Source organism: Phodopus roborovskii, unplaced genomic scaffold, assembly GCF_943737965.1.
Source record: "Phodopus roborovskii unplaced genomic scaffold, PHOROB, whole genome shotgun sequence".
Classification (NCBI taxonomy): domain Eukaryota; kingdom Metazoa; phylum Chordata; class Mammalia; order Rodentia; family Cricetidae; genus Phodopus; species Phodopus roborovskii.
Window position 1 is genome coordinate 14,164,326 of NW_026126480.1, and position 27,802 is coordinate 14,192,127.

Below are 27,802 nucleotides of genomic sequence, written 5' to 3' on the forward strand. Positions count from 1 at the left end.
CTGAATGTTCTGTGTCTTGCTTTCTGCATAGTGTCTGTTTTCACCTATTCTTTATTTTGTTTTGCTTTTTGAGACAGGTTTTCTCTGTGTAACAGTCCTGGCTGTCCTGGAACTATCTCTGTAGACCAGACAGGCCTGGAAGTCACAGAGATCCGCCTGTCTATGCTTCCCACAGGCTGGGATTAAAGGCATGAGCCACCACCAACAGGCAGTTTTCACTTATTTGTTTGTTTATCTGTTCATTTATTTATTTTTAGGTTTTTGAGACAGGATTTCTCAGTGTAGCCCTCTCTGCCCTGGAACTAGCTCTTGTAGATCAGGCTGGCCTAGAACTCACTGAGATCCACCTGCCTCTGCCTCATGAATGCTGGGTTTAAAGGCAGGCGTCACCATTGCCCAGCGAACCCCTACTTCTGTAAGGCTAAAGTCCAAATACCTTTGGCCTAGCCTGATACTTCAATTCAGAAGTGCAGACCTAAGAGTCCCGGGTCTCCTAGCTGCCTCTGGTTTGCGGGGCATAGGCTTTAGCGCCAACCAGACGGAAATCTTAGAGTTACCAGAATGTAAAACAGAAAAAAGGGAAAAAAAAAGTTCTGGGTGGTTAAGAAATAAAAAAATACGTGTGGGCGGAGAATCCTTTTGCCCACACCCAATATGGCGGCAGGACACGGTTCCCGCCAGGTCCGCCTTCATCCAATGGGGTGGAGAGAGGCGCAGTGTCCGGGTTTATGCCCACACTCAATATGGCGACCAAGGGAAGCGCCTGCTGGCTTTTTGCTACTTATCTTCTGCCTATTCAGTTCCGGGCGTTGGAAGCGTCAAAACGTCATTTGAATTACGTCGCGCCGCTTTTGCGTCACTGGTGGCGGGAGCGGGAAGAAGTTCGGATTTTCTTTCCTCGGTTCTGGTGAGGCAAGTGCTGTCTGCCGCGCAGTTTCGGTCCCCTCGCCCAGCAGCCGCTAGGAGTCCAGCTTTCACATTCGACCGACGGCTCTGTCCCTTCAGCGCCTCGGAGCTGCAACTTGGTCTCGAACCCCCCCCAGCACTTCAGCCACTAGCGGCGATGCATGTGATCAAGCGAGGTGAGGGTTCGTGGGGATGGGGAGGGAGAGAGGGGACCCCGGCTGCTGATCACCGAGCGGTTACTCGCACCAGCCCGCCCGCCCGACCCGCGGCGCCCTAAGGCTTCCCGCCCTTCCCGCCGCGGCTTCCCGCGCTGTCAGTCAGCTGGGCCTCTGTCCGCCTCCATCCTCCTCCTGAACTTAAATGGGTTCCTTTGGCTTTGTCATGGTGCGCCCTTCCAGAGTTACTCCTACCTGTATAGGATTGTTTTCGAACACTGTTATTCCTAGCCACCATCTCTTGAGGCAGCTGCGTTTGGCTCCATTTTACAGAAAAGGTTTCAGAGACTGACGGAAAGCACCCCCAGCCACTAATTGGAGGCTAGAGTTAAAACTCATAGCTAATAACAGTTCTGTGTCTCTCTTTTAATATCTTAAAAAAAAAATCCAAAAACAAAAACTAGAAAAGTTGGCATAGGAGGAAATAAGAAAAGACTTTGGACACCACAGGGTTATCTGTCATTTTTCTGGTCTTTTGTGAGGTGGGATTGTGGTATAGCTCCATCCCTGAATGTTTGGGGGAGGGTTTTCTTTTGTATGTTTCTTGAGACAGGGTTTCACTATATAGTGGTGGCTGTCCTGGAGCTTGCTATGTAGACCAGGCTGGCCTTGAAGTCACAAGAGATCTGTTTGCTTCTGCTTCCAAAGTGACTATAAATCCAATCAAATTGATAAGATTAACCACTGCAAACCTCGAAGACAATCCCTTAATAACTCTTTTTGGTCAGTTCAGTTTTAAAGGTTGATCTCACTTGATTTTTTTTTTTTTTTTTTTTTTTTTTTTGTTAATAACTGCTAATGCAAACTGGTTTGATTCTTCAGATGGCCGCCAAGAGCGAGTTATGTTTGACAAAATTACATCACGAATCCAGAAACTCTGTTATGGACTCAATATGGACTTTGTTGATCCTGTAAGTTATATAGTTTATGTCATGGGTTCTCGCTTTGTGCCATTTTGTGTATCTCTGATCTCTAGACCTTCACTTAGGTATACTTAAGTGTTAAATGTGAGTTTATTACCTAAACATTTTCTTAATTTTGATGTGTCCTACAAGTTTTCACTTTTCAGAGAACCCTGAATGTGAACAAAGAGGGAGCAGTTGATCTTAACACTGTTTAGGCATCTTATTTATCCTGTTCTGGTGCCTATGTTCTTTTGGAACTTTAACCACACAGTATGGAAATCGGTTATGTATCTCTATCATCTGGAATTGAGAGGGGAGTGCATCTTATTCTTTTAACTTTTAAGATTCTCTTAACAATTTTATGCATACGAATATAAAATATATTTTTATCATTTTTTCCCTAGTGTTCTCTTAGATCCTTCCCACCAAACTTTTTCACAAGTCCTTCTAGTACTCTGTGCTTGTGTGTGAGCATATATCTGTCTGTGTCCTCTGTGTGTGAGCATGTCTGTCTGTCTTCTGTGTGTTTATGTGTGAGCATTCATCCCCATCTGTCCCACTTCATTTAATCAGGGCTGCTTGTATGAGCAGGAGTCTGGGCTTAATTTACCTGATTGAGCAAGGGCAACTTACCGGTGATTGTATCACTGAGGAATTTGACTCCTCCGGCAACCATTAACTGGACAGCGAAGGGTAGGGCCCTGTGACCCCATCCTTCCCTCATGAAATGCTGATGGGCCCAATCTTGCAGCAGTCTTGTGCAGATAACCACTGCAGCTGTGAGTTCATGAGTATTTTTTAAAGATTTATTTTATGTCTCTGTGAGTGTCTGCCACATGTGTGTGTGTGCCCAAAGGGGCCAGAAGAGGGTGTTAGATCCTGTGAAGCTAGAGTTATAGGCTGTTGTGGCTACCCTATGATGTGGCTTTTGGGAATCTAACTCTAAAAGAGCCGAGTTTTTTGTTTTTGTTTTTCAAAACAGGGTTTCTCTGGGTAACAGCCAATCCTCCTGGAACGTCCTCCTAGGCTGTCCTCGAAGTCACGAGATCCATCTGCCTCTGACCCCCAAGTGCTGGGATTAAGGGCATGTGACAACACGTTGTAGCTCAGTATTCACTCTTTACTGCTGAGCCATCCCTCCAACCCTCTTAAATATACCTTATTCTTGTGAGAGCCACAGTGTGTCATTTATCTAATTTAGTACTTGATAAGTGGTTAGCTAGCCCAAGTGAGGAAATAATTTTGTAGTTTAAAATATATTTATTATAAATCTACACATTTTGGACTTCTAGATAGTAATTAAAATACTCAAATGTTAATATTGCAATGCATCTGAGACCTTATCCTAGTTCATCTTTGTTTTGTAAATAAGACAGGTCCAAAGAGAGAGGAGGGGACTGATTGAAGTTAATGGTAATGCAATGAGAAACAAATAAGAGTTTCTTGATTCTGTTTGCTCTTCTAACAACACATGTCCACATGCAGGGATGCCTTAGTGGATTACATCTTCCCAGGGTGGATCCTGTTGCAAAAAATCTGGATGCTATTAGACGTGACACATGGATGTTATGCTTTTTCAAGTTCTGATTACATGCCACATAGCATCAGAAACTAGATGGACTTCACTGCTTCCGTACTTCTCTGTTGAGTCAGAGAAGGCAATCAGGAGCAAACTGCCTCAGCTGTGTTGTAAATGCAATCATAGTAACTGCTGACATTCACTCATACCGTTTTTGAAAGAGATATGCTTTGGCCAACTTTCCCAGTTAAGCTGTTTTTAAAAGATGTTTTAAAATATATAGGCATAACTTAGATTTTATTTTTCTTTTAAATGTATGGTGGGCTCTGTAAGCATGAGACCCTGAGTTTGGATCTCAACAACCATTTGGAAAAGTTGGGTACAGCAATGTGTGTAACCCCAGCTCTGGGCACATGAAAGGACCTGATCCCATGCATGCATCAAATTGGCAAGCTCCAGACTCAGGGAGACATTGTCACAGTGAGACCTCTGTCCATATGCTGTCCATGCTGTCTCCTCTGACCACCTGTACTCTGTGCTTGGGGGTGGGGTGGGAGGTTGTTGTTGTGTTTGCTTTTTGTTTTTTCTTTATTCCTTATACATTTATGCTTACTACTGTGAGAGAAAATAATTTTAATTAGCTTCAATTAAAACATTATTATAGATGCACTACCACTGCGTGACGAGGTCTCCCTTAAAAAACTATCTGGTTTCAGGCCAGCCAGGGGTACATTGTAAAAACATGTCTGAAAACAAAAACAAAAAAACTTTAGAGTATATTCATATACTCTAAAGTCTGCTTTTGGTATTATTGATCTTTAAATTTTAAATGGTCTTTACCGAACTAAAAATAAGGAGAGGCAAGTGGAATTGTGAAATCCACTCCGGTCTCTGTATGCACCTGCATGGGTGAGTGAGCCTATGCCAATGTGTGTGCGTGCACACATTTGTATACAAACAAGGGATAGTATTGAGGTTGGGGAGAGGGCTCAGTTGGCAGTGCTAGCTTTGTAAGCATTAGGACCTGAGTTTGAATCCCCAGCACCCATGGAAAAAGTTGTGACAGTACATGCCTGTGGGGGCTCCCTGAAGTCAGCTGACCTATTATCTTGTACGATTAGTGCACTCCCGGATCAATGAGACCCTGTCTCAAAAAGTGTGTGGGCCGGGGGCTGGAGAGATGTTTCAGCAGGTACGAGCACTGGCTGCTCTTCCAGAGGATCCAAGTTTAATTCCCAGTACCCACATGACAACTGTAACTCCAGTCCTAGAGGATCTAACACCTCTTCTGCCATCCACTGTCATGAAGCATGTACTTACTCTTTCAGAAAACCAAGCTTCTGTTTTATATGTATAGGATACATTTTTGGTAATTTTGTTGGTTTATGGATTCTTACATTGGGATAAATAATCTTTTTCAGATGAGGAAATTATGTTAAAACTTTGATTGTCTTAACTATTTTAAGGAGGATATTGTTTCTTGGGAAAGCTCAAATAACTATTGGTTTTGTTTTTGTAGGCTCAGATCACCATGAAAGTAATCCAAGGCCTATATAGTGGGGTCACCACAGTGGAACTGGATACTCTGGCTGCTGAGACAGCTGCAACCTTGACTACGAAGCACCCTGACTATGCCATCTTAGCAGCAAGGATCGCTGTCTCTAACTTGCACAAAGAAACAAAGAAAGTGTTCAGTGGTATGTCTGGAGTAACATTAGAAAGAATTTAATATTGTCATAACATTATAGGAACAATGATTACGTAGATTACATCTTATTTTAAAAGGCAGTAAACAACTCAGTGGTATAGTATAACCTAGAACTTCCTGCTTTTCCGTGTAGCTGACCCACTGTGTGAAATTGTGTGTGTGTGTGTGTGTGTATGTGGTGTGTACATTGAGACAGGGTCTCATTTAACCCAGGATGCCTGCAAACTCAGTTTGTAATCAAGGCAAGCCTTGAACTCCTGATTCTCGTCTCTATCCCCTAAGTTATGTTTGCTTATTTTGTGTATTGTTGTATGTGTATGGACAAATGTTTATCACAGCATGCATGTGAAAGTCAAGGGACAGCTTGTGGGAATCAGTCCCTGGGATAGAACTCAGGTCATCAGGTATTTTATCTTTCCTCAGATGTGATGGAGGATCTCCACAACTACATAAATCCACACAATGGCAGACATTCTCCCATGGTGGCCAGTTCAACACTGGATATTGTTATGGCCAATAAGGATGTATGTACAACATTTTTTCTGGTGGAAATGTTTTGATTTTTTTTGTTGTTTGTTTTTTGTTTGTTTGTTTTAAAGTAATGCATTTAAGGGTAGGTAGTAGTGGACACGCTTTTCATCCTAGCATTCAAGCAGAGGCAGGTGAGTCTTTGAGTTAAAGGCTAGCCTGTTCTACAGAGCGAGTTCTAGGTCAGCCAAGGCTACGTAGAGGGACTCTGTCTTAAAAACAAACCAAAATGTATTCAAGAACACCACAAAAGATGTAGTAGATAAAACCAATCCTCCTGCTCTAGATCCTAGTTTTCTGTAGTAAAAGCAACTTCATTAAAAAGCAACTTCATTTTTAAAACATGCTTAAATGCATGTTTTGTATATACATGTAGCTGTTATATACACTGTGTGTGAATATACCATATTGGGCATTCTAGTCTCACTGTTGTTGTTTTCACTTAGAATTGTAACTCATAAATACCAGCATTTATGAATTTGTTTCATTTATCCTATCAGTGGTATAAAATTCCATTTCATAGGTTAGTTTTCATTTTACCCATTAGAATCCCTCTGTTGATGAAAGTTTGTTTTCAGTTTTTCACTACAGTTAATGAATATCATTGTAGGGTAGACATGTAGGTATTTTGGGAGAAAACAGTTTTAATATTAGGTAACAGATAATTAGCTGGCTAGCTCTCTGAGTACCTATCAGCTATTAATAGACTTAAAAGGAAGCAGCCATTGTATTTATTTGTAATATAGGCTTTTCCCCCACCCTTTAGATTTTTTAAAAAACATTTTATGTATATAGCTGTTTTGCTTGTATGTGTTTATGGACCATGTGCATACTTGCTGCCCACAGATGCCAGAGTGGTCTTGGATTCCCTGTGACTACTGCACTTACACATAGTTCTGAGCCACCATGCAGGTGTAGGGAATTGGAAGCATGGTCCTCTGAACTGCAGTCATCTCTGCAGCCTCTCTTCACGAGACCTAAATTTGTAGCCCTGATGGACCTAGGACCTGCAGCAGTCCTCTGTGCTTCTGCCTTCTGAGTGCTTTTGCAGGCCTGAGCCCCCATAACTGGTTCTGAGCATAATTTTGAAAACAAGTTTAGAACAGATAACAGTAGCAAAATCTGAGCCTAAAAGTAAATATTGGAAAATAAACAAATACTTATGGTCTAGTACCTCAGTTCTTCAGTGATCATTCTAGCCCATTCCTGGTTTTACAAAAATTGCCTTCTTTCAAAGTTTGACAGTAAGAGGGAACAAGGGCTTCAGATAGTATGGCTGATATGATCACACCTAATTACTTTTGTTTTCTTTTAAATGGCTTTATAACTTAGCATGGCTCTTTAACAATGACCAGTTTTATAAAATCTTATTGCCACAATAGTAATTTGTTTTAGATATGCTAAAGGACCATGAATTGTTAAAACCTTATAAACTAATTTCTGTTTGCTTGTAATACATATTATTTTGTTCAATTTAAAGTGAGTTCAATGACAAATCAAAATTTTGCAGCTGAAAATGGTGGTACATGCTTATGATCCTAGCAGGAAGCAGAGTTAGGACTGTCTGCAAGTTCAAGAAGACTACTGGTCTACTTAGTCCAGGCTAGTCAGGGGTACATAGCAAGTTCGTGTTTCAAAAAATAAATAAATGAAGCCAGCCGCACACCTTTAATCCCAGCACTTAGAAGGCAGAAGCGGGCGTATCTCTTTAAGTTTGAGGGTAGCCGGGTCCACAGAGTGAGTTCCAGGACAGCCAGGGTTTTAAAGAGAAACCTTATCCTGAAAAAACAAACAAAAAATTTAAATAAGTAAGTTTACATACATGCAGTAAGTTATAAAATATGAATTATATGGTACCAATATTCTAATATTACTAGTATGAAAGCATGTTTAAGAGTGATCATATGCTCACTTTCATGCTCATGTTTTCATTTTTTTAATATATATAATTTTTATTTCATTTCCATTGGTATTTTGCCTTCTGTGTGAGGGACAGATAGTGTGAGCTGCCATGTGGGTGCTGGGAATTGAACCCAGGTCCTCTGGAAAAACAGCCAGTGCTCTTAACTGCTGAGTCATCTCTCCAGCCCCTCTCATGTTTTTTCAAATTTGATAGAAACATAAGGGAAATGTGGGAAATTAATCACAGAGTATAAGTTCTCTAGTTTTTAAATAATTATATTTTAAAGTTTAAATTTTTTTTTGTGATATTAAGGAAGCAACCTAGAACCTTGTGCTTGTGTGTGCTCTGTCACTTAGCCTCTTGCCCACACTCTTACATGTCCAATTAGGCTGCAATTTATATGCTTCCCCACCCCATCTGTCTTTTGATTTTGATTTCTGTCTGTAAGAATAAAGACATAGTGCTATGTCATTGATGTTGTATGTTAGTTGTAGTTCTGGAGTCATCTCAAAACATATTAGAAGTTGTGAAAGTAAGTCTTATTATCTTAATTATGGATTCTTTTTGATTCATTTCAGCGCCTGAATTCTGCCATTATCTACGACCGAGATTTCTCTTACAATTACTTTGGCTTTAAGGTAAATAAATAATGGGTTTTAAATGTGGGGATTCCTTAAATCTGGAAGTATAGGGTTTTGTTTATGTTTGATGGTTTGGTTTGGATGTACCTGGTTATGGTAGGACTGTGGTAGTGGTGGTACTTAAAAATAAGCAAAACAGCTCCTTCATTAGTAGCTTTTGAACTTTACAGATATCACTTCATGGTTATTTAAGGATTACTTGGATAATCTATCATAATTACTCCATATTCTACTATTTTTGCAGTAACTATTGACTCCCTATTCTGCACAGTATTTGTCTAAATATATTGTGTTGCTTACAGGGATGTTGATATCAGACCAACTGGGTTCAGCTCTCCCATTTCTTGTTCATAAAGCTATGCAGTCAGTCCCCTCTTTAGAAATGGGGATAATATATGATTCAGTATGCTCTTCTGGAGATTATGTTGCTTGGGTTAGTGTCTAGCTTCTTACAAGCATTGAATAAATGTTAAGATATCCTGCTGCTGCTGCTGCTGCTGCTGCTTACCGCAGCTTATAACGTTGTATGCAAGCGGGCCTTTCCCAGAAGTTCGCATGTAATCTTTGCTGAAGCAGAACAAGCCAAGTGATAATGCTCTAGAAGGTAGAAATGGTAAATGTTATCCTTTTTATTTAAAATGGTAAGATTGAGAGATTTCAGCAAATTACCTTACATATTCACTGTATGTTTAAAAACCTGAGAATTCTTTGGTGGATTTATTCTTCTAGACACTGGAGCGGTCCTATTTGTTGAAGATCAATGGAAAAGGTAAGAAATGAAAATTTATGTTAATTTTTTTGTTCATTATGTTCAATGTAGTGCATTTTAAAAAATTATTGCATTTATTTATTGTGTGCATGAGCATGGGAGGGGAGAGAGATGTACATGTGCCATAATGTACATGGGGAAGTTGGAGGCCAACTTGTAAGAGTTTATTCTCCCCTTCCGCAGTGTGGGGCCCAGGGTTTGAACTCCAGTTGTTAGCCTTAGCAATGAGTTCTGCAACCTTCCAGATAACCTTCTTGTTGTTTTATTGTAAAGAAGAGAAATTTTCTTAGCTCATGGTTCTGGGGATTATCACATGGTAAGGATAGCAAAATATCTCTAAATGACATTTGGACTTTAGGTTTATTATAACTAATTCTGTTGCTTGTTTGTAAAGCTTTTACAAGCTTCTTTTGGTGTTGAATGTTTCAGTCTAGTCATTCTGGCATGTCCCAATATCTGAAAACTCCTGCTTTGTTTACAGTGGCTGAAAGACCACAGCATATGTTGATGAGGGTATCTGTGGGAATTCACAAAGAAGATATTGATGCTGCAATTGAAACATACAATCTGCTTTCTGAGAAGTGGTTTACTCATGCCTCTCCTACTCTCTTCAATGCTGGGACCAACCGCCCACAGCTGTCCAGGTACGTGTCATCTGTAGCTGCTTTTTGTTCTGTTGTTTTCTTCTTTAAAGGTTTATTTATTTATATTAGTGTTTTGTCTGCATGTATGTATGTAGATGTACCTTGTGTATGCTTATTGCCTACAATCAAAAAAGGGCATTGGATCCCTGGAACTGGAGTTAGATAATTCTGAGCTACCATGTGGGTGCTAGGAATTGAACCCATGGTTTGACTAGGGAAATAAGAAAAAAGCCAGGGGGTTCATTATGTTAAAAACAAACAAAAACTTCAATTATTGCCTGCTCTGATGAAATAATTTGCATTTGGAGCAATCTCTGACTGTTAGGGTAAACAAGTTGGGAGAGGGCAAATGCTGTTAGTGAGAACTTTATAAAATTGTGGTGATAGTTGTACAACTGAATGGTTTAGGTGCTATTGAATAGAATGTTTTTGATAGGGAATTGTATGTCATTTATATTCCAGGAGAGTTGTTTTTTAAGTAAAAAAGAGGCTATACCTTAGTGGTAGATCATATGCTTAGCATGCACAAGACCTTTGGGTGAAGACTTTTAAATACTGTTAAAATGATTAGAAAGAAAAGAAATGATTAGTAGGTATCTAGAGCTAGTTAAGAAATTCTGCAGTAATTTATTTTAAAAATTGTGAAAGGATTAATGAGGTGAAAATAGAGATTGAGAGAAGGAGTCACATTCTTAAGATACATGGGAATTAGAGTGATAGAATTTGTGATGTTCCGAATGTGGGTGAAGGACGGTTCCTGAGTTTATGGGCAGAATAACTGGATTAATGGTGGTGCCCGTAGCTATGAAAGGGATCACAGTTACAGTGTCTAGAGTAAGTAAAAGAAAAAAAGGGGGAAAATGCTGTTAGCAAGTCTATGTATGCTAGGAATTCAAGACTATACATATCTCATCGTATTAACATTATAAAATCAATTGCTGTTTTATAAGCAGAATTGGTGTGGAAAATAACCTTAATTTGGTAAAAGATATCCATTAATAACTTGAATTTGGGCTTGAAGAGATGGCTCAGAGGTTAAGGGTATTTGTGGTTCTAGTAGAAGACTTGCTTTGGATTTCCAACACCCATATGGTAGCTCACAACTGTCCTTAACTCAGTTCCATGGGATCTGACACCTTCTGACCAGGCATGTTATGTGGTACACATACACATACAAGCAAAATACTCATACACATAAAATAAATATAAAAACAAACAAACAAAAATCCTTAGGTCTATCCCTGTTTTTAGTGTGGTAGCAAAGGCCTAAGCTAGCACTGTAAGATAAGAAAAAGATGATTGAAAAATGGAAGAATACGATCACAGATATGATTTTTACGTAAAGGATTCAAAAGTATCTGTGGACAAGTTATTAGAATTAAAGAGATTTAGAAAATTTAATTTAGGGTTTTCTGTTAAGAGCTAGGCATGCTGGATGTGCTTGTGATCTTGGGGTAAACACAGAAGGATTGTTATTTGGGGCCAGTCTGCTCTAGATAGCAAATTACAGCCAGCCTGAGCTTTACAGGGAGACCCTGCCTCCAAACACCAAGGGTTAGGGCTGTAGCTTAATGGGAGTGTACATGCTAGCATGTGTAGGGCATTGAGTTTGATTCCTAGCAACACTGGAAATGGTAGTACTGAATTAGAATGGAGAATTCAGTGTCAGCCTGGGCTGCATAGGGATACCCTTATGAGAAAGTAAGAAAATAAATGGGAGGAAGGAAAAACTTTTCATAGCGTTTTTTTTTTAGAAGAGCAAATAAATTGAAAATGTTCCAATGCCCATCAACAAGCACATGAACCTATGGGATACTCAAGCAGTGGAATGCTTTACAACCATGAAAATAAATTAAGACTACATATATAGGAATGAATTGCTATAACATTGAGTTAAGGGAGGCTTCAGAAGGGTAACTAATTACAGGAATTGTAATTAGGCTCTTTGTGACATCTTATTTCTTGAGGTAGGTACCATGCAGATGTATGTATATAATCTTTCTGAATACCTGAGTATTTTCTAGAAAGACAGTTAATTAAGATAATATAATATATCGGTGTTTCATATTCAGTAAAAGATGTTTCCCATCTTTTGAAAACACAGGAACTTTGTAGATTTCAGATCTTTTCATTTCTTTGATTTAATTGTCTAGATCATCTAATCACTTTTTGTGACTCACTGATTTCCTTGCTTTAGTTATGCTTTTTTTCTCCATGTAGCTGTTTCCTTTTGAGTATGAAAGATGACAGCATTGAAGGGATTTATGATACTCTGAAGCAATGTGCCTTAATTTCTAAGTCTGCTGGGGGAATTGGTGTTGCTGTGAGTTGTATCCGGGCTACTGGCAGCTACATTGCTGGGGTAAGTGTTAATGACTTTTAAAACCAACCATGGGTATGATAATGCTAGTGCTTGGGAGATGTGGGTTTCTCCTAATGACCACCTAGTTGTGTGAGTGAGTCGTTTTACTTCTTGATTCGTCATTGGAGGGCTAGGTTATTTGAGAAAAATCTCTAGAATATTTTTTAGCTCAGATTTTAGAATTATGATTTTTTAAAAAAGCAATAATAAGAGTAGCCATCATTTATTTGTTTGTTTTTGATTTGAGACAGGGTCTCACTGTTTAGACCTGGCCGACCTGGAACTCAGAGGGATCTACCTGTCTCCAACTCTCAAGTGCTGGTTAAATGATTGTTGCCATCATGCCTGGCCAGCTATCATTTATTTCTTGCTTACTATGTGCCAAATCTGATACAAATACTTTATAGAAATTACTCATTTGACTTACTACAGCCTAGGAGATAGCTACCATTCCAGACACATGCTAGCAATTATGTTTCTTACAGTAATCTAGGCACCAGTGTTTTTATTTCCCACAAGAAGAAAGTGAGGCTTAACAAACAAGTTTTTCTGGATCAGTCAGTCATACTATGTGGTAGAGTCAGAATTCAGGCTTTAGACACTGGTAACCAAGGTAATGGTTTACGTAGGACTTAAATTTTGATATTATTTCTTTTATCTACTGGTAATGTGGCCTAGAAGGAGTTGTATCAGTTTTTTTATGTGCAGTGTAAAAAAGTATTAAATTCCATTGAGTCAGATTCCCAAAGGGAATTATATATTATGTATTCAGGTATGTAATATTCTGTCTTTTTTAATGTAATATTTCATAATCCCTATAATATTTTGTTTATGTATATATTTATCTGCCTATCCATTTTATTTGTTTGGGTTTTTTTTTTTTTTTTTTTTTTTTTTTTTTTTTTTTTGTGGTTTTTTTTTCAAAACAGGGTTTCTCTGTGTAGATCTGGTTGTCCTGGAACTCTCTGTAGACCAGGCTGACCTTGAAATCCAAGATCTGCCTGCCTCTGCTTCAAGCACTAGAATTATTAAAGGCGTGCACTACCAGGTTTCCTTGAATTCTTTAGTGGGGAAAGTGCTATCGTAGTATGTTTTTATTTTCTTTTATGGTACTCAAAGTATATCTTTACCCGATGACTATTAGATTTCAGAACTTAAATTTAGTTTCCTTGGTTTTGGAAGTTTTTGACTTACTATACCTCATTATAAATTAGGGTTGTGATAAAATAGCTGAACTTATAACTTAGTAATGTTTTGTTGATTCTTACATTGGGCATGTGTTTTCGTTGCCGAGAGGATAAAGACCAGGTAAAACTTCAAAGATGGCTACTTAGGAATTAGTCACTGATTGAACAAAGGGTCAAGGATAAGGTTTTACTTTTGGACTATTTTTGTTTTGTTTTTCTTTTCTTGCTGAGCCTTGTGTCTCTCATCCAGATGCCTTTATTTTTGACCTTTTTTTCAGACTAATGGCAATTCGAATGGCCTTGTACCAATGCTGAGAGTATATAATAACACTGCTCGATATGTTGATCAAGGTGGAAACAAGGTATACTTTCCTATTGGCAAGTGCTGGAAACCAGAGCTGAAAGTCTTTAGCTATAAAAGTTGGTTTAGTTATGTATTGTTTTACTTTGTTTTTAAAGATTTATTTTATTCTTTTTTATGTGATTTTGGGTGTGTGTGTGTGTGTGTGTGTCTGTGTCTGTGTGAGCATCTACATGTAGGTGCTCATGGAGGCCAGAAGAAGGCATGGATCCTCTGGGGCTAGAGTTACAGATGGTTGTGAACCATCCAGTGTGTGTGCTAGAACCTGAATTCCCAGCCTCTATAAAAACAGCAAATGCATAACTGTCAAGCCATCTCTCCAGACCCCCTAATTTCCTAAATACCATGCTCTTTTTTTTTTTTTTTTTTTTTTTTAAGAAGACAATCTTGTTGTGTAACTCTAAGCTGACCTCAAATGGCTGTGTAGTCCAGGCTGCTCTTGAATATTGTGTCATTTTTAACTTAATCAAATTAAAGAAAGATAATTGCTTACTTAATATATAGTTGAATGGGTTTTTAATAAAAGTGTATCTTGAATAACTGCCATACCAATTAAGATACAGGACACTTTCTTTACCCCAGAATGTTGCTAATGAACTCTTGGATTCAGTCACTACTGTTATTCTCATCCACATATACTTTATCCTTGACTTGTCTTTTCAGCTCTTTAAAAAGTCACTTATATTTAATTATTTATTTGTTTACTTATTATGTATATGTTTGAACATGTCACAGTAAACAAGTGAAGGTCAGGACAGCTTTTGGGAATGGGTTATCTCCTTCCACTATGTGGGTTCTAGGCATTGGACTCAGGTTGTCAGGCTTGCTGGTGGCAAGCACCTTTACACTTTGTAACATCTCACTGGCCTACTTTTTAAGACTTACTTTTTATTTTTTAAAGATTTCCTTTTATGTGTATGTTTTCCCTGCCTGTATGTATGTATACCATGCATATATCTGGTGCCTGTGGGTGTCAGAAGAAAGTATCAGATCCCCTGGAACTGGAGTTAATAGAAGGTTATGTGCTGCCATGTGAAAGCCGAACTCACATCCTTTTCAAGAGCAGCAAATATACTTAACTACTGAGACATCTCTTCAGCCCCCATTTTTAAATATTTTGAGACAGAATCTTGAACTTACTATGTAGCTGAGCCTGGGTCTTCTCTCTCTACCTTCCAAGTACTGGCATTACAGGCATGTACCAATATACCTAAGTTTACACCTAACCTTGAGGTGGGTTTGTAATAATTTATCCTGAATTTTCTTAAGAAACAATAGCTAGGTGGTGGCAAATGCCTTCCATCCAGCACTTGGGAGACATAGGCATGATGATCATGTGAGTCAAAGACCAGCCTGCTCTATAAAGCAAATTCCATGTCTGCCAGGGCTACACAGTAAAACCCTATCTCAAAACAACAGAAAAGAAATCACATTGAAGCTCCCCTAGAGTTGAGAGAATTGGGTTGTTTTTCTAGTATTAGGAGATTTACAACTACAGTCTCTTATAAATGTCTAGGTGTCTTAATCATCTACTAGTTTATGGATTTTTATCTTAAGGACTTTGATAACTTTCATGAGACAGATCACCATTTTTTTTTTTTTTTTTTTTTTTTTTTTGAGATGGTCTCATGTAGCCCTGGCTGGTCCTTAATTCTTGATTCTCTTTCCTTTCTTTCTCAAGTGCTGAAATCACAGATATGTGCCACCATACCCAGCCAGCTCAGTCTTGAAAACAGTTGTTATATTGCTAAAGTTAAAGCAACTTTACTTGGACATTATATACTTGTCCTGGTATAAAGTGATCTGCACTACAATGAAGAACCTGTAGTTCACTGTCACTCTGTGTGTCTGTCTATCTGTCTCCAAACATGGAGAAGTGGAGTGCTGGGAGCTGGACTCTGGTCCTCTGTTAATACAGCAAGTGATCTTAACTGCTGAACCAGCCATCTTCCCAGCCCCCAAATTTTCTTTGTGTCAGTTTTGTTCTACTCTTAAAGTTTTAAGAAAAATGTAGTTTACTTGTTTTGATACTTATTTCACTGATCATAGTGAAGATGAAAGGAGACATCATAAAAGTGCAGTGCAAAGTATGAAGCTTCTTTGTTTTATTTTGACTCTGATAATAATGCTGATTTTCTTCTCATCAGCGCCCTGGGGCATTTGCTATTTACCTGGAGCCTTGGCACTTAGACATCTTTGAATTCCTTGACTTGAAAAAAAACACAGGGAAGGAAGAACAGCGAGCCCGGGATCTCTTCTTTGCACTTTGGATTCCAGATCTCTTCATGAAGCGAGTGGAGACTAACCAGGTGAGAGAGACCTGGGAGCCTGTGCTAGTAGCAGCAGGGTTCTTCCAGGCCTTGCTCTTCAGTTTTTTAAGCTGTGCTTATGAAAGCCTCACCTATGTGATGCCACAGATGGCTTTGTGTTCTCCATAGTAGATGCTACCTGAACTAAGTGTTTAGAAGGCCATAGCAACAGGTAGAACTACAGTTTTTACTTCTATACCAGAATATTACTTCTACACCAAATTTCCATGTGAAAGCTCCCTTCTTGCAGTATTTTTAATAAACTATGGATGGTTGTATGACATTTCTCATAACCCGGTTTTACTTCTTTGTAGGACTGGTCATTGATGTGTCCAAATGAGTGTCCTGGTCTGGATGAGGTTTGGGGAGAGGAATTTGAGAAGTTATATGAAAGGTATGAGAAAAATATTAATGTTATAAACAGTGAGCTGTGGTTTCTCTTACTCGGCATCCAAATATAGCTGAGGCTCTTGAGAACATTGGCCTACCCTGTTGTGAGGCACTGAGTTTGAGCCCTATTGTTGGATAAACAGAAAAATATTTAATCAGTTCATTTCTAGAAATCTTTGAAAGTACCTAGAATATAATTATTTGATTTTTTTTTTTTTTTTTTTAATTAGATGTTTCTTGACTTTTTCACCAAAATTGTTATCTTCTTAAGATTTGGGTGCATGGTATTTTAAGTTGATCCTTATAAAAACAGAGATAAAGACTAGTTGAGTTATTTTATAGCATAGTGCCTTTAAAAGTTACATTTAATTGTCTGGGGATTGGGGCACAAATGTGCCGCAGTGCACATGTGGGGTCAGAGGACAACTTGCAGGAGTGGGTTCTCTCCTTCCACTGTGTGGGTCCCAGGGGTCAAACTCAGGTTCTCAGGTTCGGTGGCACGTAACCTTATTTACTGAGCCATGTCCCTGGCCCCAGTGTAGCACTTTTGGTAACATAAATCACAAGTAACTAGGATACACTTGCTGACAATTCATTAAAATTAGTACAGTGGTACATTTTATTTTGTTTTCTATTTGTTTGAAGCTTAATGCCAGTTTCACTACAGTTTGAGAAAAACAACAGTCAGGCAAGCTATAAATTAGCAGCTGCAGGGAGGTAGATGGGTGAGAGGAAGAGAGAGAAAGCCAAGTCTTTTGAAGTTAGGGTCCAAAAATGTAGGCACCTTTAGCAGTGGTGTTTGGTAAGCAGCTGCATAAAGAAGGGGAGGGGCTTTAGAGAAGGAAAGCCCAGACTGTCAGGGAAAGCCAGGCCAAGCCAGAGTCTGAGAAAAAAGCAGAAGGGAAAGCAAAGGTAAATGCAGGCTGCATGGCAGAGTCTGTAAGCAGTGCCATGATTTTGATGATGCCTTTTGTTCCTTTTGGTTTGGTGGGGTCATCTAAAGGGATCTAAAGCTGCCTGGTTTTTCTGGTGGGTCAGCTGATAGAAAATGGATTTCAGGGTTGGAGGAATGGTTTGGCTATCAGCACCCAGATAACAAGCCAGGCATCCTGCAATTACCAGTTACTCCAGATCTGGCTTCCATGTGCCTATAGGCATGTGCACTCACACACACATGCACATATACTTACACAGACACACATATACAAATAAGTAGATCCAGCCTTTAAAAAGGGATGAATATCACTCCTTTTTCCCCTTTAGTAAAGCTTTGAGAATTTCATAATTTTATATTTTCATGTATGCTTCCTAGGACGTGAGTATTGGAATAATCTATCTTTGTTGTTCAGTTACGAGAAGCAGGGTCGTGTCCGCAAAGTTGTGAAAGCTCAGCAACTTTGGTATGCCATCATCGAGTCTCAGACAGAAACAGGCACCCCATACATGCTCTACAAAGATTCCTGTAATCGGAAGAGCAACCAGCAGAACCTGGGAACCATCAAATGCAGCAACCTGTGTACAGAAATAGTAGAGTATACCAGCAAAGATGAGGTAGGTAGAGGGCCTACCTAGATACCGAGGGGATTGTAGAGGTAGTTTCTACTTGTGACTCCCTTACTTGAATTCACTTGAAGTGGTTGAATGGAATTTTGTTCCTAAGCACTGAAAACAAACAAGCAAACAAACAAACAAAAAACCCACAACTATGTGGCATAGTTATGTTAACTAAACTATATTTCAAAAATAAGAATTTAGCCACCTGGGAGAATGTAGAATGGAATGCATCTGGGAGCATAGTTAAGAACTGTATCAGTATTCTGACTAGTGCATCTCACATATGTAACTGATAGTGAGTGGGTAAGTAAAATAGTTGGGGTTTAGAAATATATTGATAAATGATGAGAAAAATCCTAATTAGGGGTTGGAAATTTAGCTTAGTTGTAGAGGTTACCCAACAAAGACTAATATATTCCTTGAGTTTGGTCCTCAGCACAGGTGTTGGGTTGGTTGTAAATTTTCACATCTGATAGTTCTAGAGGTTATAGTGATCTCACTGATACAGGGAGAAGAAACAAAAAGTGTGATTCTGAACCCTTTCTTTATGTTACAGGTTGCAGTTTGTAACTTGGCTTCTCTGGCTCTGAATATGTATGTCACACCAGAACATACATATGACTTTGAGAAATTGGCTGAAGTCACTAAAGTCGTTGTCCGAAATTTGAATAAGATAATTGATATAAACTACTACCCCATTCCAGAGGTATGATAAATCTCCCTCCTTATTGCATGTTACTGAATCCAAGATACAGGATATTTGTTGTGGTCAGAAAGTCCTAATTTAAATAGATGTTCTTGGCATGGTTTGAGAGATTAGAAATGAAAAAGTCATGTGTATCGGTATCATAGAATGTTCTCTTTTGTGTTCAGTGATGTTTTCATTTTTTTCCAAAATTTTTTCATACAAAGGCACACTTATCAAATAAACGCCATCGGCCCATTGGAATTGGGGTACAAGGTCTAGCAGATGCTTTCATCCTGATGAGATATCCATTTGAGAGCCCTGAAGCCCAGTTACTGAATAAGCAAATCTTTGAAACTATTTATTATGGAGCTTTGGAAGCCAGCTGTGACCTAGCCAAGGAGTATGGTCCCTATGAGACTTATGAGGGCTCTCCGGTCAGCAAAGGAGTAAGTACATGGTTGAGATTTCCTTTTGCCTGTGAGTACCAGTAATGGGCTGAATAATGACCCCTCTTCAAAGGATGGACACAAATCCTGCTCCCTGCATCCTGGGAGAGCGCATTTGTTTGCAGAAGGGTCTTTACAGATGTAGTTGAGGCCCTTGAGATGGGGTTGTTCTGGATTATTGAGGTCTAGATTTATTCAGTGGACCCTAAATCCAGCAATCACTGTTCTGCAAGAGACTGGGACATTTATGATATTCCCACCGAGATCCTACCCACACTCAGAAGACAGATTATTCATGGCTTGTGATACCAGGGACTGGAGTCTGGGGACCCATCCGAGAATTCTGTTTTCTATGCTGCCCTGTCATCAATAGTATGTCCCTCTTCTGTATAAAGTTTTAGTTTCTGTGTTTATAGTGATACTCAGAAATTCTAGTGTTTAGTTATTTGGAATTTGGTATTCTTAGTTAAATAAGCAGATCAAGGAAGCTGTGATTATAGTGTATGCTTTATTATAAAAGGAATGCATCTCTTAAACCATTTAATGAATGTTAAGATTTCCTAGTTTGTAGATCTGCAGAAATGTGGAATGTGGTTGAGATGAGGTCCCAGGCTGCTCCCGATAGTCCTTTTTTTGTTTGTTTGTTTTTCAACAACTGTGTAGTACTCACTCTGGAGACCAGGCTGGCCTTGAACTCACAGAGATCTGGCTGTCATTGTCTGCGGAGTGCTGGGATTAATGGTGTGCGACACCAGCCACCATCACCCTGCCAAGAAGCTGATATTTCTTTATGTATTGACTCCAAGACAGCATTTGCTGGGATGTGGGAATATGATATTTAGCTGTCTTAAATTTTTTTTGGTCATTGTTTTAAATTGCCTTAGAGTAACTAACATCAAAAATGTGGGATATTTCTTTCTTAGATTCTTCAGTATGATATGTGGAATGTTGTTCCTACAGACCTGTGGGACTGGAAGCTTCTCAAGGAGAAGATTGCAAAGTAAGTAGAGATGTGTAAAGTAGCACAGAAGCTAGGAGACTGGGGCTTTCTGACTCTTCAGGAGTTACATATGCTGTTGTAATTTCTGAAACTCAAAACTTGTCTTCTAAATTGGGGCTGTGACCCACCTCACAGAAATGGCTTTAGAAAAATATAAGAAAATAGTAATGTGAAAGTTGCTTGGCACACAGTAGGCATTCGGTATGAACTGATGTTACTTGAGGAGCTGAACACTTTTTGTTTTGGTTTTTGATTTTTTAAGACGTGCTCTCAGTATGTAGCTCTGGCTGTTCTGGAACTCATTAATATAGACCAAGCTGGCCTTAATCTCACAGATATCCTCCTGCCTCTGTCTCTAGAGTGCTGAGATTAAAGGCATATGTCACCACTGCCTGGTTTTACTCTTTTATTCACTGGGTTTATAAATAATTTTTGTTTGTTTGTTTTTAAATAGGATCTCACTCTGTATCCCAGGCTAACTGCAAACTTGTAGACCACCACACCCTACCCTAAATACAGAAATGAAGTACAAAGTAAAAACTGTTCTTTATACTTGTGTCAGCTGCTTGCTAAATAAAAAAAAAAAGAAACTCAATTTGTTCCTTTCCCCAGAAATAAGCCTGATTGATGATGTGTTTTTCTAGACCTCTGTCATACACCTACAGTTTGGTCATGTAAATGTAATTTGAACTTGACAGATTCTGAGATTTGGTTTGGAGATCTTCTTAAGGTTTTCAGCAGTTGTGGATGATTCCATAGTTGGGATCTAGCAAGTATAATGACTTCATAGCAATCTCCTGTCTGTGAACATGATATTGGGATTTACAGGTGAGAAAGTAAAGACATGAGAAACTGGTGATTTGCTTGATGCCTTACATTTAGAAAGTGACCGAGGGTGAAAACCTAGTTGAACAAACCCTTCCAGGACCTGAGGCTCAACGCTGAGCACCATATGGATCTCCAGGTGTGGAATGTAGGAAGGATAGACTCTCTGTATTAGAGGAACTTTGGTAATACAAGCAATGCAGACAAAGTATGTGTAATGGTGTTTTGACATTTGTATTTATTACCCACCTGCTCAGAAAAATGCTGTGAAGGTCGGTCTCTATATGTTTTTTAATTTTTAATATTTGTTTTGCTATTTTGGTTTTTCAAGACAAGGTTTCTTATGTATGTATGTATGTATGTATGTATGTATGTATGTATGTATGTATGTATTTATTTTACATGTTGGTCCCAGTTCCCTCTCCCTGACAGGGTTTCTCTGTATTGCTTTGGAGGCTGTCCTGGACCAGGCTGGTCTCGAACTCACAGAGATCTGCCTGCCTCTGCCTCCTGAGTGCTGGGATTAAAGGTGTACACCACCGCCTCCTGTCTTAGTTTTTAATGTTTATTTATTGCGTGTATGAGTGCGCAAACATACATGCGCGTTGGTACATACATAGAGGTCAGAGGACAGCCTGAAGGAGTTGGTTCTCTCCTACCATGTGCATTCTATAGATAGAACCCAGGTTGTCAGAGTTGGTGGCAGATGTCTTTATCCACTGATCCATCTTGTAGGCCCTAGAGTTGGTATCTTAAGCTAAGCTGTGCAGATTTCTAAGAATGTTAACTAGTATATTCTTCTTTAAATACTATTGGTACTGAAAAGTGAAAAAATTAGCTTTTTAGAAACTAGTAATTGGTGGTAGGGTAAATGAGGATTTTCTCTGAGCATAATTTTTCCCTTTACACAGGATAATAGAGAGTTGTAGTGATACAATGAAGGGGCCAGTGGTCATGAAGTAAAGATGAGTGGGGTTGAATGAATGTGCTGTAATACAGATGGGCTGCTCAGGACTGCATTCAGTTTCCCTGGGCAAAATAGTGCATTGAGTGCTGTGTCTGACTCCTAAGTTCCATAACAAGTGGCGTAAGTGAGGACTTTAAAAGGCTTGCTAGCAGTTACAATTGTGCAGGCATTGCAGAACAGTGTGGGACAGTGGCATCCATGCTATAACCTGTAGTATGATGAAATCAGTATGTGAGTTACGTGCCTTTGTGGTGTTACTCTCAGCCTGTTTCTGTACTACAGTGTGGCAGAGTATAGCTTTAGCACTAATCTCCAATAATCTTTTCCTTTTAAGGTATGGTATAAGAAACAGTTTACTTATTGCCCCCATGCCTACTGCTTCAACTGCTCAGATTCTCGGGAATAATGAGTCCATTGAACCTTATACCAGTAACATCTACACTCGCAGAGTCTTGTCGGGAGAATTCCAGGTGAGAGCTTGCAACCAAGTTGATAGAGCTCTTCTGAAAGCTGAAAGTAAAAGTTTACTCAGGACCAGAGATATGGTATGACAGTAGCTATTTTGGTTTTCTGTTGGAGACAGTCTCAAGTAGCCCTGGCTGGCCTTCAGCTTACCATGTAGCTGAAGGTGACCTTGAATGGATCATTCTCTCTTCACTTCTCAGTTGCTGGGATTTCAGGTGCGCACCACCATGCCTGGCTGAATCAGAGTTGACAAAGGGCTCATTTTCTGTTCTGATTTTTGAGAAACCTCACTTATGTAGATCAGCCTGGCCTCCAACTTGCAGTGATCCTTGTACCTCTGCCTTCTGAATACTTGGATTATAGTGTTTTACCACTCCATGTTTTACCATAGCTTTAGTTGGGAGAAATATCACTACTCAGTACTTGGGAAACTGAAGCAGGAGGCGCTCTAGTTTTGGGTTAGCTTAGGCTACATAGCATCCCCCATCCCATTTTTTTTAAAAGTATCATTTTAGAGTAGTTCTCAGGTCAAGAATGGTGGTTATACCTTTAATTCTAGCCCTTAAGAGATAATGACAAGAGAATCAGAAGTTCAAGGTCATCCTTGGTTATATATAGCCTGTTCCAGGGTATATTTGAGCTACAGGAGACATAGTCTTAAACAAAGAGGTGGGAGCACATGACTCTCAGACATGGTTACCAGTGAGAATCTCTGCTGGTGACATCAGTATTGTTTTTCTAAGTTAATTCCAGGCAATTCCTTTTTTAAAATATAATTTGTTTTATGTATCAGTCCCAGTTCCCTCTCCCTCCCACCCTCCTAGGCCCCCCACCGACTGCCCATCCCATCTCCCATTCATCCCTGGTAATTCTTAAGTGCTGCATCATTAAAAACTACTAATTTAAAAAAAAGAAAAAAGCAGATTTCTAGATGTCCTGAAATAAGTTTTTGTTAGGTATAGGGAAGTTGCTTTCCTAGTTATTTTACTATCGTTTTTATTATGTGATCACTTAAGCGAACCAAAGAAGAATCAGTTTACGTGAACTTTCTCAGCTTAAGACAACGTTGTTTCATCTTTGTAAATGCCATAATTTTTTCTTAAGCTTTTTACAACATTTTTGAGGGGAGGGGCAGGCTCATGCCATTCCATGCACGTGGACAGAAGACATGACAACTCCTGGTTTTGTCCCTCCATCATGTGAGTTCCACGGAGGAAACTCAGGTTGTCATGTTTGGTGGCCCATACCTTTACTAGCTGAGCCACTTAAGATTTATTATATTAATTATGTGTGTGGCAGTGGGAATGTGCATATGTGTGTGCAGGTGCCATTGGAGTCTAAGAACTTGTTCTATTCTTGCAAAGGACACAAGTTTGGTTCTCAGCACCCACATTGGATGGCTTGCAACCACCTGTAATTCTAGTTTCAGGGGTTTTCATCCATCTGGCCTCCGTGGGTCACATATACTACCAAAATAAAACCTTAGAGATTTTTTTAGTGTTAGTAAAATAAGGTTTGCAAAAAATGCAAGACAAACAATGTAATGATTTGATATATGTGTGTGTCGCATGTGTGTATATAACATGTATATATACACTGTAGAATTATTATCTCAATATATTGTTTATAAAATAATAGATGTGAAGTTTTTCTTTTTTAGTTTGAGACAGGGTTTATCTGTATAACAGCCCTAGCTGTTCTGGACCTAGCCTTATAGACCAGGCTAGCCTTGAACTCACAGAGATCCACCTGCCTCTGCCTCCCAAGTGCTGGGATTAAAGGCTAACACCGGCTTAGATGTCAGGATCTTAAAGGGATGTAACTTTGTGTGGTGAGATGGTCCTCTCAGTTTTGTTTTAAAAAATGGGGGGGGGGATTTTATTAGAGGATCAATAAGTAATTCAACTGTCTTACTACTTTGAATTCTAGGTCTGGGATTCTTTATAGGTCCTGCCAGTGTTATTTCATTTCTTGACATCTTTTTGTTTTTGTCAGATTGTGAATCCTCACTTACTGAAAGATCTTACTGAGCGGGGTTTGTGGAATGAAGAGATGAAAAACCAGATTATTGCATGCAATGGCTCTATCCAGGTACAGACTAGAAGTGACAAGTGCTTTCTAGGAGCTGAGCTGAACATTGTGGTGCTGTCTCCCTTCTCTCAAACAACACAGAGAAAAATGGCCTTTCACTGTGGCCATACAAGCTCTATTAATGTATCTGTATTTCGTCATTGTTGTGCTAGTTTTATACACATTCTTACATAGTCTTTATTGTTTCTCCAATAAAACAGTAGTTCCCAGTTTTTCTGCACAATTGGGGAGCTTTTAAAACCCTGAAGCTTAGGTTACATTTATTGTCAAGTAAATAAGAATGTCGGGAAGTAGGAAGTAGGAGTCAGACCTACAGATTTCTTAAAAACCTGAAATTGGAGTTAAACCCGACTAGAAGGTAGTCAGGTAGTGCTTAACAATAAAATGATTGCAGCTGTGTAGGTGGATGACTTAGCTAAACACTGGCCAGCTTAGCAACACCTCCTCCAACTTTCAGATTTTTGTGACAGAAACTGTAGCATCAGCCAGGTTGTGCATTTCAGAAATTCAGTCAGCTGTAGGCTTAAGACAACCATTTTGACTCTAAGTACAATATGTGGCACTCTGGCTTATTTAAAGTAGCTTATCTCACTGCATCCTTTGACTGTGTGCCTTTAAAGTCCTAAATGTTTGTGTTTCTCGTGTTTATTAACTTAAGTCTTGTTTTCCCTTCCCTTTTTTTTTTTTTTTTTTTTTTTTTTAATTTTTTGAGACAGGGTTTTTCTGTGTTGCCCTGACTGTCCTGGAACTAGCTGTGTAGACCAGGCTGGTCTTGAACTCAGAGATCTGCCTGCCCCTGCCTCCCAGGAACTGGGATTAAAGGCTTGCATCGACACTGCCTGCCCCCCTTCCTGTCTTAAGTATATCTGGAATAATAACTGTTTTGTCCCTAAGCCAGTTCATGTTTAAGTCACTACATCAGATTTATACATGGTTGGTTAAGTGAAATTTTATTGACTTTCTAAGCAAGAGATTAGCAGTTTGGGCAAACTTGCTATAACCATTAAGACACTAACTGCATAGTAATGTTGGTTCTTCAGGAAGACCAAGGGAAGCCAAGTGTCATAGCAAGGATCAGTAACCTATTAGTTATATTGCTTTCTTTAATTGGAGTTAAAACAATACATCCTTTTCATTTTCCAGAGCATATCAGAAATTCCTGATGACCTGAAGCAACTCTATAAGACTGTGTGGGAAATCTCTCAAAAGACTGTTCTCAAGATGGCAGCCGAGAGAGGTGCTTTCATCGATCAAAGCCAGTCGTTAAACATCCATATTGCTGAGCCTAACTATGGCAAACTCACGAGTATGCACTTCTACGGCTGGAAGCAGGTTGGTTGAGCACCCTGAGGGCTTATTGCCAGCTTCTGATATTTGGGAATTGGATTAGTTTTTGCTCTAGCTGCGTTTTACATATTGCTGTCTGGATGTTTTTCACTTCCAGTCCAAAATGTGTTGAAGATGAGGGTTTTTATGCCAGATCAAACTTTGGGTTTTCTTGTTTCTGTTCAGCAGTTGTGAGCTGCCTGATGTGGCTGCTGGGAGCTGAACACTCAGGTCCTCTAAAAGGGCAGGAAGTGTTCTTAAGTTACTGAGCTATCATCCAGCCTTTGTTTTAGATATTTTTATTCTTTCAGAATTTCATACCATGTGTTTTGATCATTCATAATCACCTTTAACTGCTCCCAGATCCACCAAACTCCTACAACTTTGTGTTTTCTGTCTTTCTCTCTTTTTCCTTTCCTTTCCTTTTCTTTCTTTCTTTCTTTTTTTTTTTTTTTTTTTTTTTGTTGTTTTGTTTTGTTTTGTTTTTGAGACAGGTCTGGCTGTCCTGGAACTCACTTTGTAGACCAGGCTGGCCTCGAACTCACAGAGATCTGCCTATCTCTGCCTCCCATTGTTGAATTAAAGGTGTGGGCCACCCCTAGCCCTCTCTCACCAACTCCAATTTGTATTGTCCTTACACTTGTGGGTGTGGTACCATCCACTGGAGTTTTGACTTTCTCTTCCCAAGAAACAATCAACTGTCCATAACTTCAAAATTAGGGGTGTGGACTCATGAACTCCATGTTAGAACAATGACTTACTTGGAGCCAGAGACGCTGTTCTCCAGTTGTCTGGGCCTCTGTCTCTTACAGTCTTTCTGCCCCTATGAACTGTTTAAGTCTTCCTTTCTCTGCTATTGCTTTCTTCTTCACTGACCTCTGTATTCTACACCATCATGTGCACTACTTCCTTTTCCAAATAGCTTTACACTGTCAGTCCACTTTTCACAAGCATCCATTGTTTCCCACTTTATCTACAGAGTATGAATCAGGTTACACTGTTGCCAACTGCAAAGTGCTGCAAACCTATTTTGCATTATGTTCTTATTTGATGTGCTTCTCCTGGGAATACAAGACAGGAAGATGACCCTCATGAAGTACTGGTAGTCTGTTTTTCTACTGAGACTTTCTCATCACCTAAATGGTTACACTCTAAGGCAGGAATGTTGCTTTGTACAAACTGGAAGTAATACATGTAAAAGTAAATACAACTGAACAAAAATATTTGACATTCCAAAGAAGCGGTCCTGTTTTAGGGACAAAACCTCCAAGGTTTAGCTGTCTATTTCAGCGTTTTTCAGAATGCTTCATGGAGTAGACAAAATTACAGGTTTAAAAAGGAGTTCAAGTTGTTTTATAGGCATGTATTTAAAGGTCTAAAAAATTTTGTAACTGACCCCATGGGAATTGTTTTGAACAAAGATCTTGACTCTGTAGTGTCCTGGAATTCTTCCTAATAGCTGTGCTTATTTCCCGTGTAGGGCTTAAAGACCGGGATGTATTATTTAAGGACAAGACCTGCAGCTAATCCAATTCAGTTCACGCTGAACAAGGAAAAGCTGAAAGAGAGGGAGAAGGCCCTGAAAGAGGAAGAAGAGAAGGAGAGAAATACAGCAGCCATGGTGTGCTCCTTGGAGAACAGAGAGGAGTGCCTGATGTGTGGATCCTGAGCAGAGGCCCAGAAGAGAGGAGCTCTCTGCCACAGTCGACTTCCTGAGCATAGATAGGCATAGTGGGTTTACTTGATATGGGAAAACTTTGCTGGACTTTACTGCCAGGAAAGGAGTCCTTGAGTCACAGTACTGTTTCTACATAGTATAAACATGATTTTTACCAAAACAAGAAAAAAAAAAAAACCAAAGCCAGCTTTGATATTAGGAATCAAAGAGGTTTTGGGAATGCAGAAGAGCCTTGGAGATAGATGGAGACTTAGGAAGTCTCGTCATCCTCCAGCATTCCCTTTCTGGCCATTTCAGTGTGGACAAAGAGACTTAGTTCTACTTTGAGTGATTTACTAGAAGTAAAACCAAAAGACCTTTGTCTTGAGAAAGTTCTATAGGTCATTTTGAAATAAAAAACATTTCCAATTATGCT

At 39.3% G+C, this 27,802-nt stretch overlaps 1 protein-coding gene across 1 annotated transcript; it reads left to right on the top strand.

Annotated features, from left to right (window-relative positions):
- The first annotated feature begins 786 nt into the window (after positions 1–786).
- Positions 787–27,796, top strand: Rrm1 (ribonucleotide reductase catalytic subunit M1). The gene is made up of 19 exons (XM_051192451.1): positions 787–1,082; positions 1,944–2,032; positions 5,065–5,242; positions 5,677–5,777; positions 8,263–8,322; positions 9,055–9,094; positions 9,576–9,738; positions 11,959–12,100; positions 13,566–13,649; positions 15,796–15,957; positions 16,272–16,351; positions 17,697–17,898; positions 18,458–18,607; positions 18,814–19,035; positions 19,959–20,035; positions 22,162–22,297; positions 24,288–24,383; positions 25,527–25,715; positions 27,190–27,796. Exons 1-19 carry the CDS (start codon positions 1,064–1,066, stop codon positions 27,376–27,378), a joined length of 2,379 nt encoding a protein of 792 aa, XP_051048408.1. The 5' UTR covers positions 787–1,063; the 3' UTR covers positions 27,379–27,796.
- Positions 27,797–27,802: the final 6 nt, after the last annotated feature.

Bases quoted from the DNA above. Each gene is read 5' to 3' on its own strand.
- Rrm1 (XM_051192451.1), top strand. The intron at 8,323-9,054 runs GTAAATAAATAA...TTATTCTTCTAG, and splicing joins ACAATTACTTTGGCTTTAAG to ACACTGGAGCGGTCCTATTT. The intron at 24,384-25,526 runs GTACAGACTAGA...TTCATTTTCCAG, and splicing joins CATGCAATGGCTCTATCCAG to AGCATATCAGAAATTCCTGA.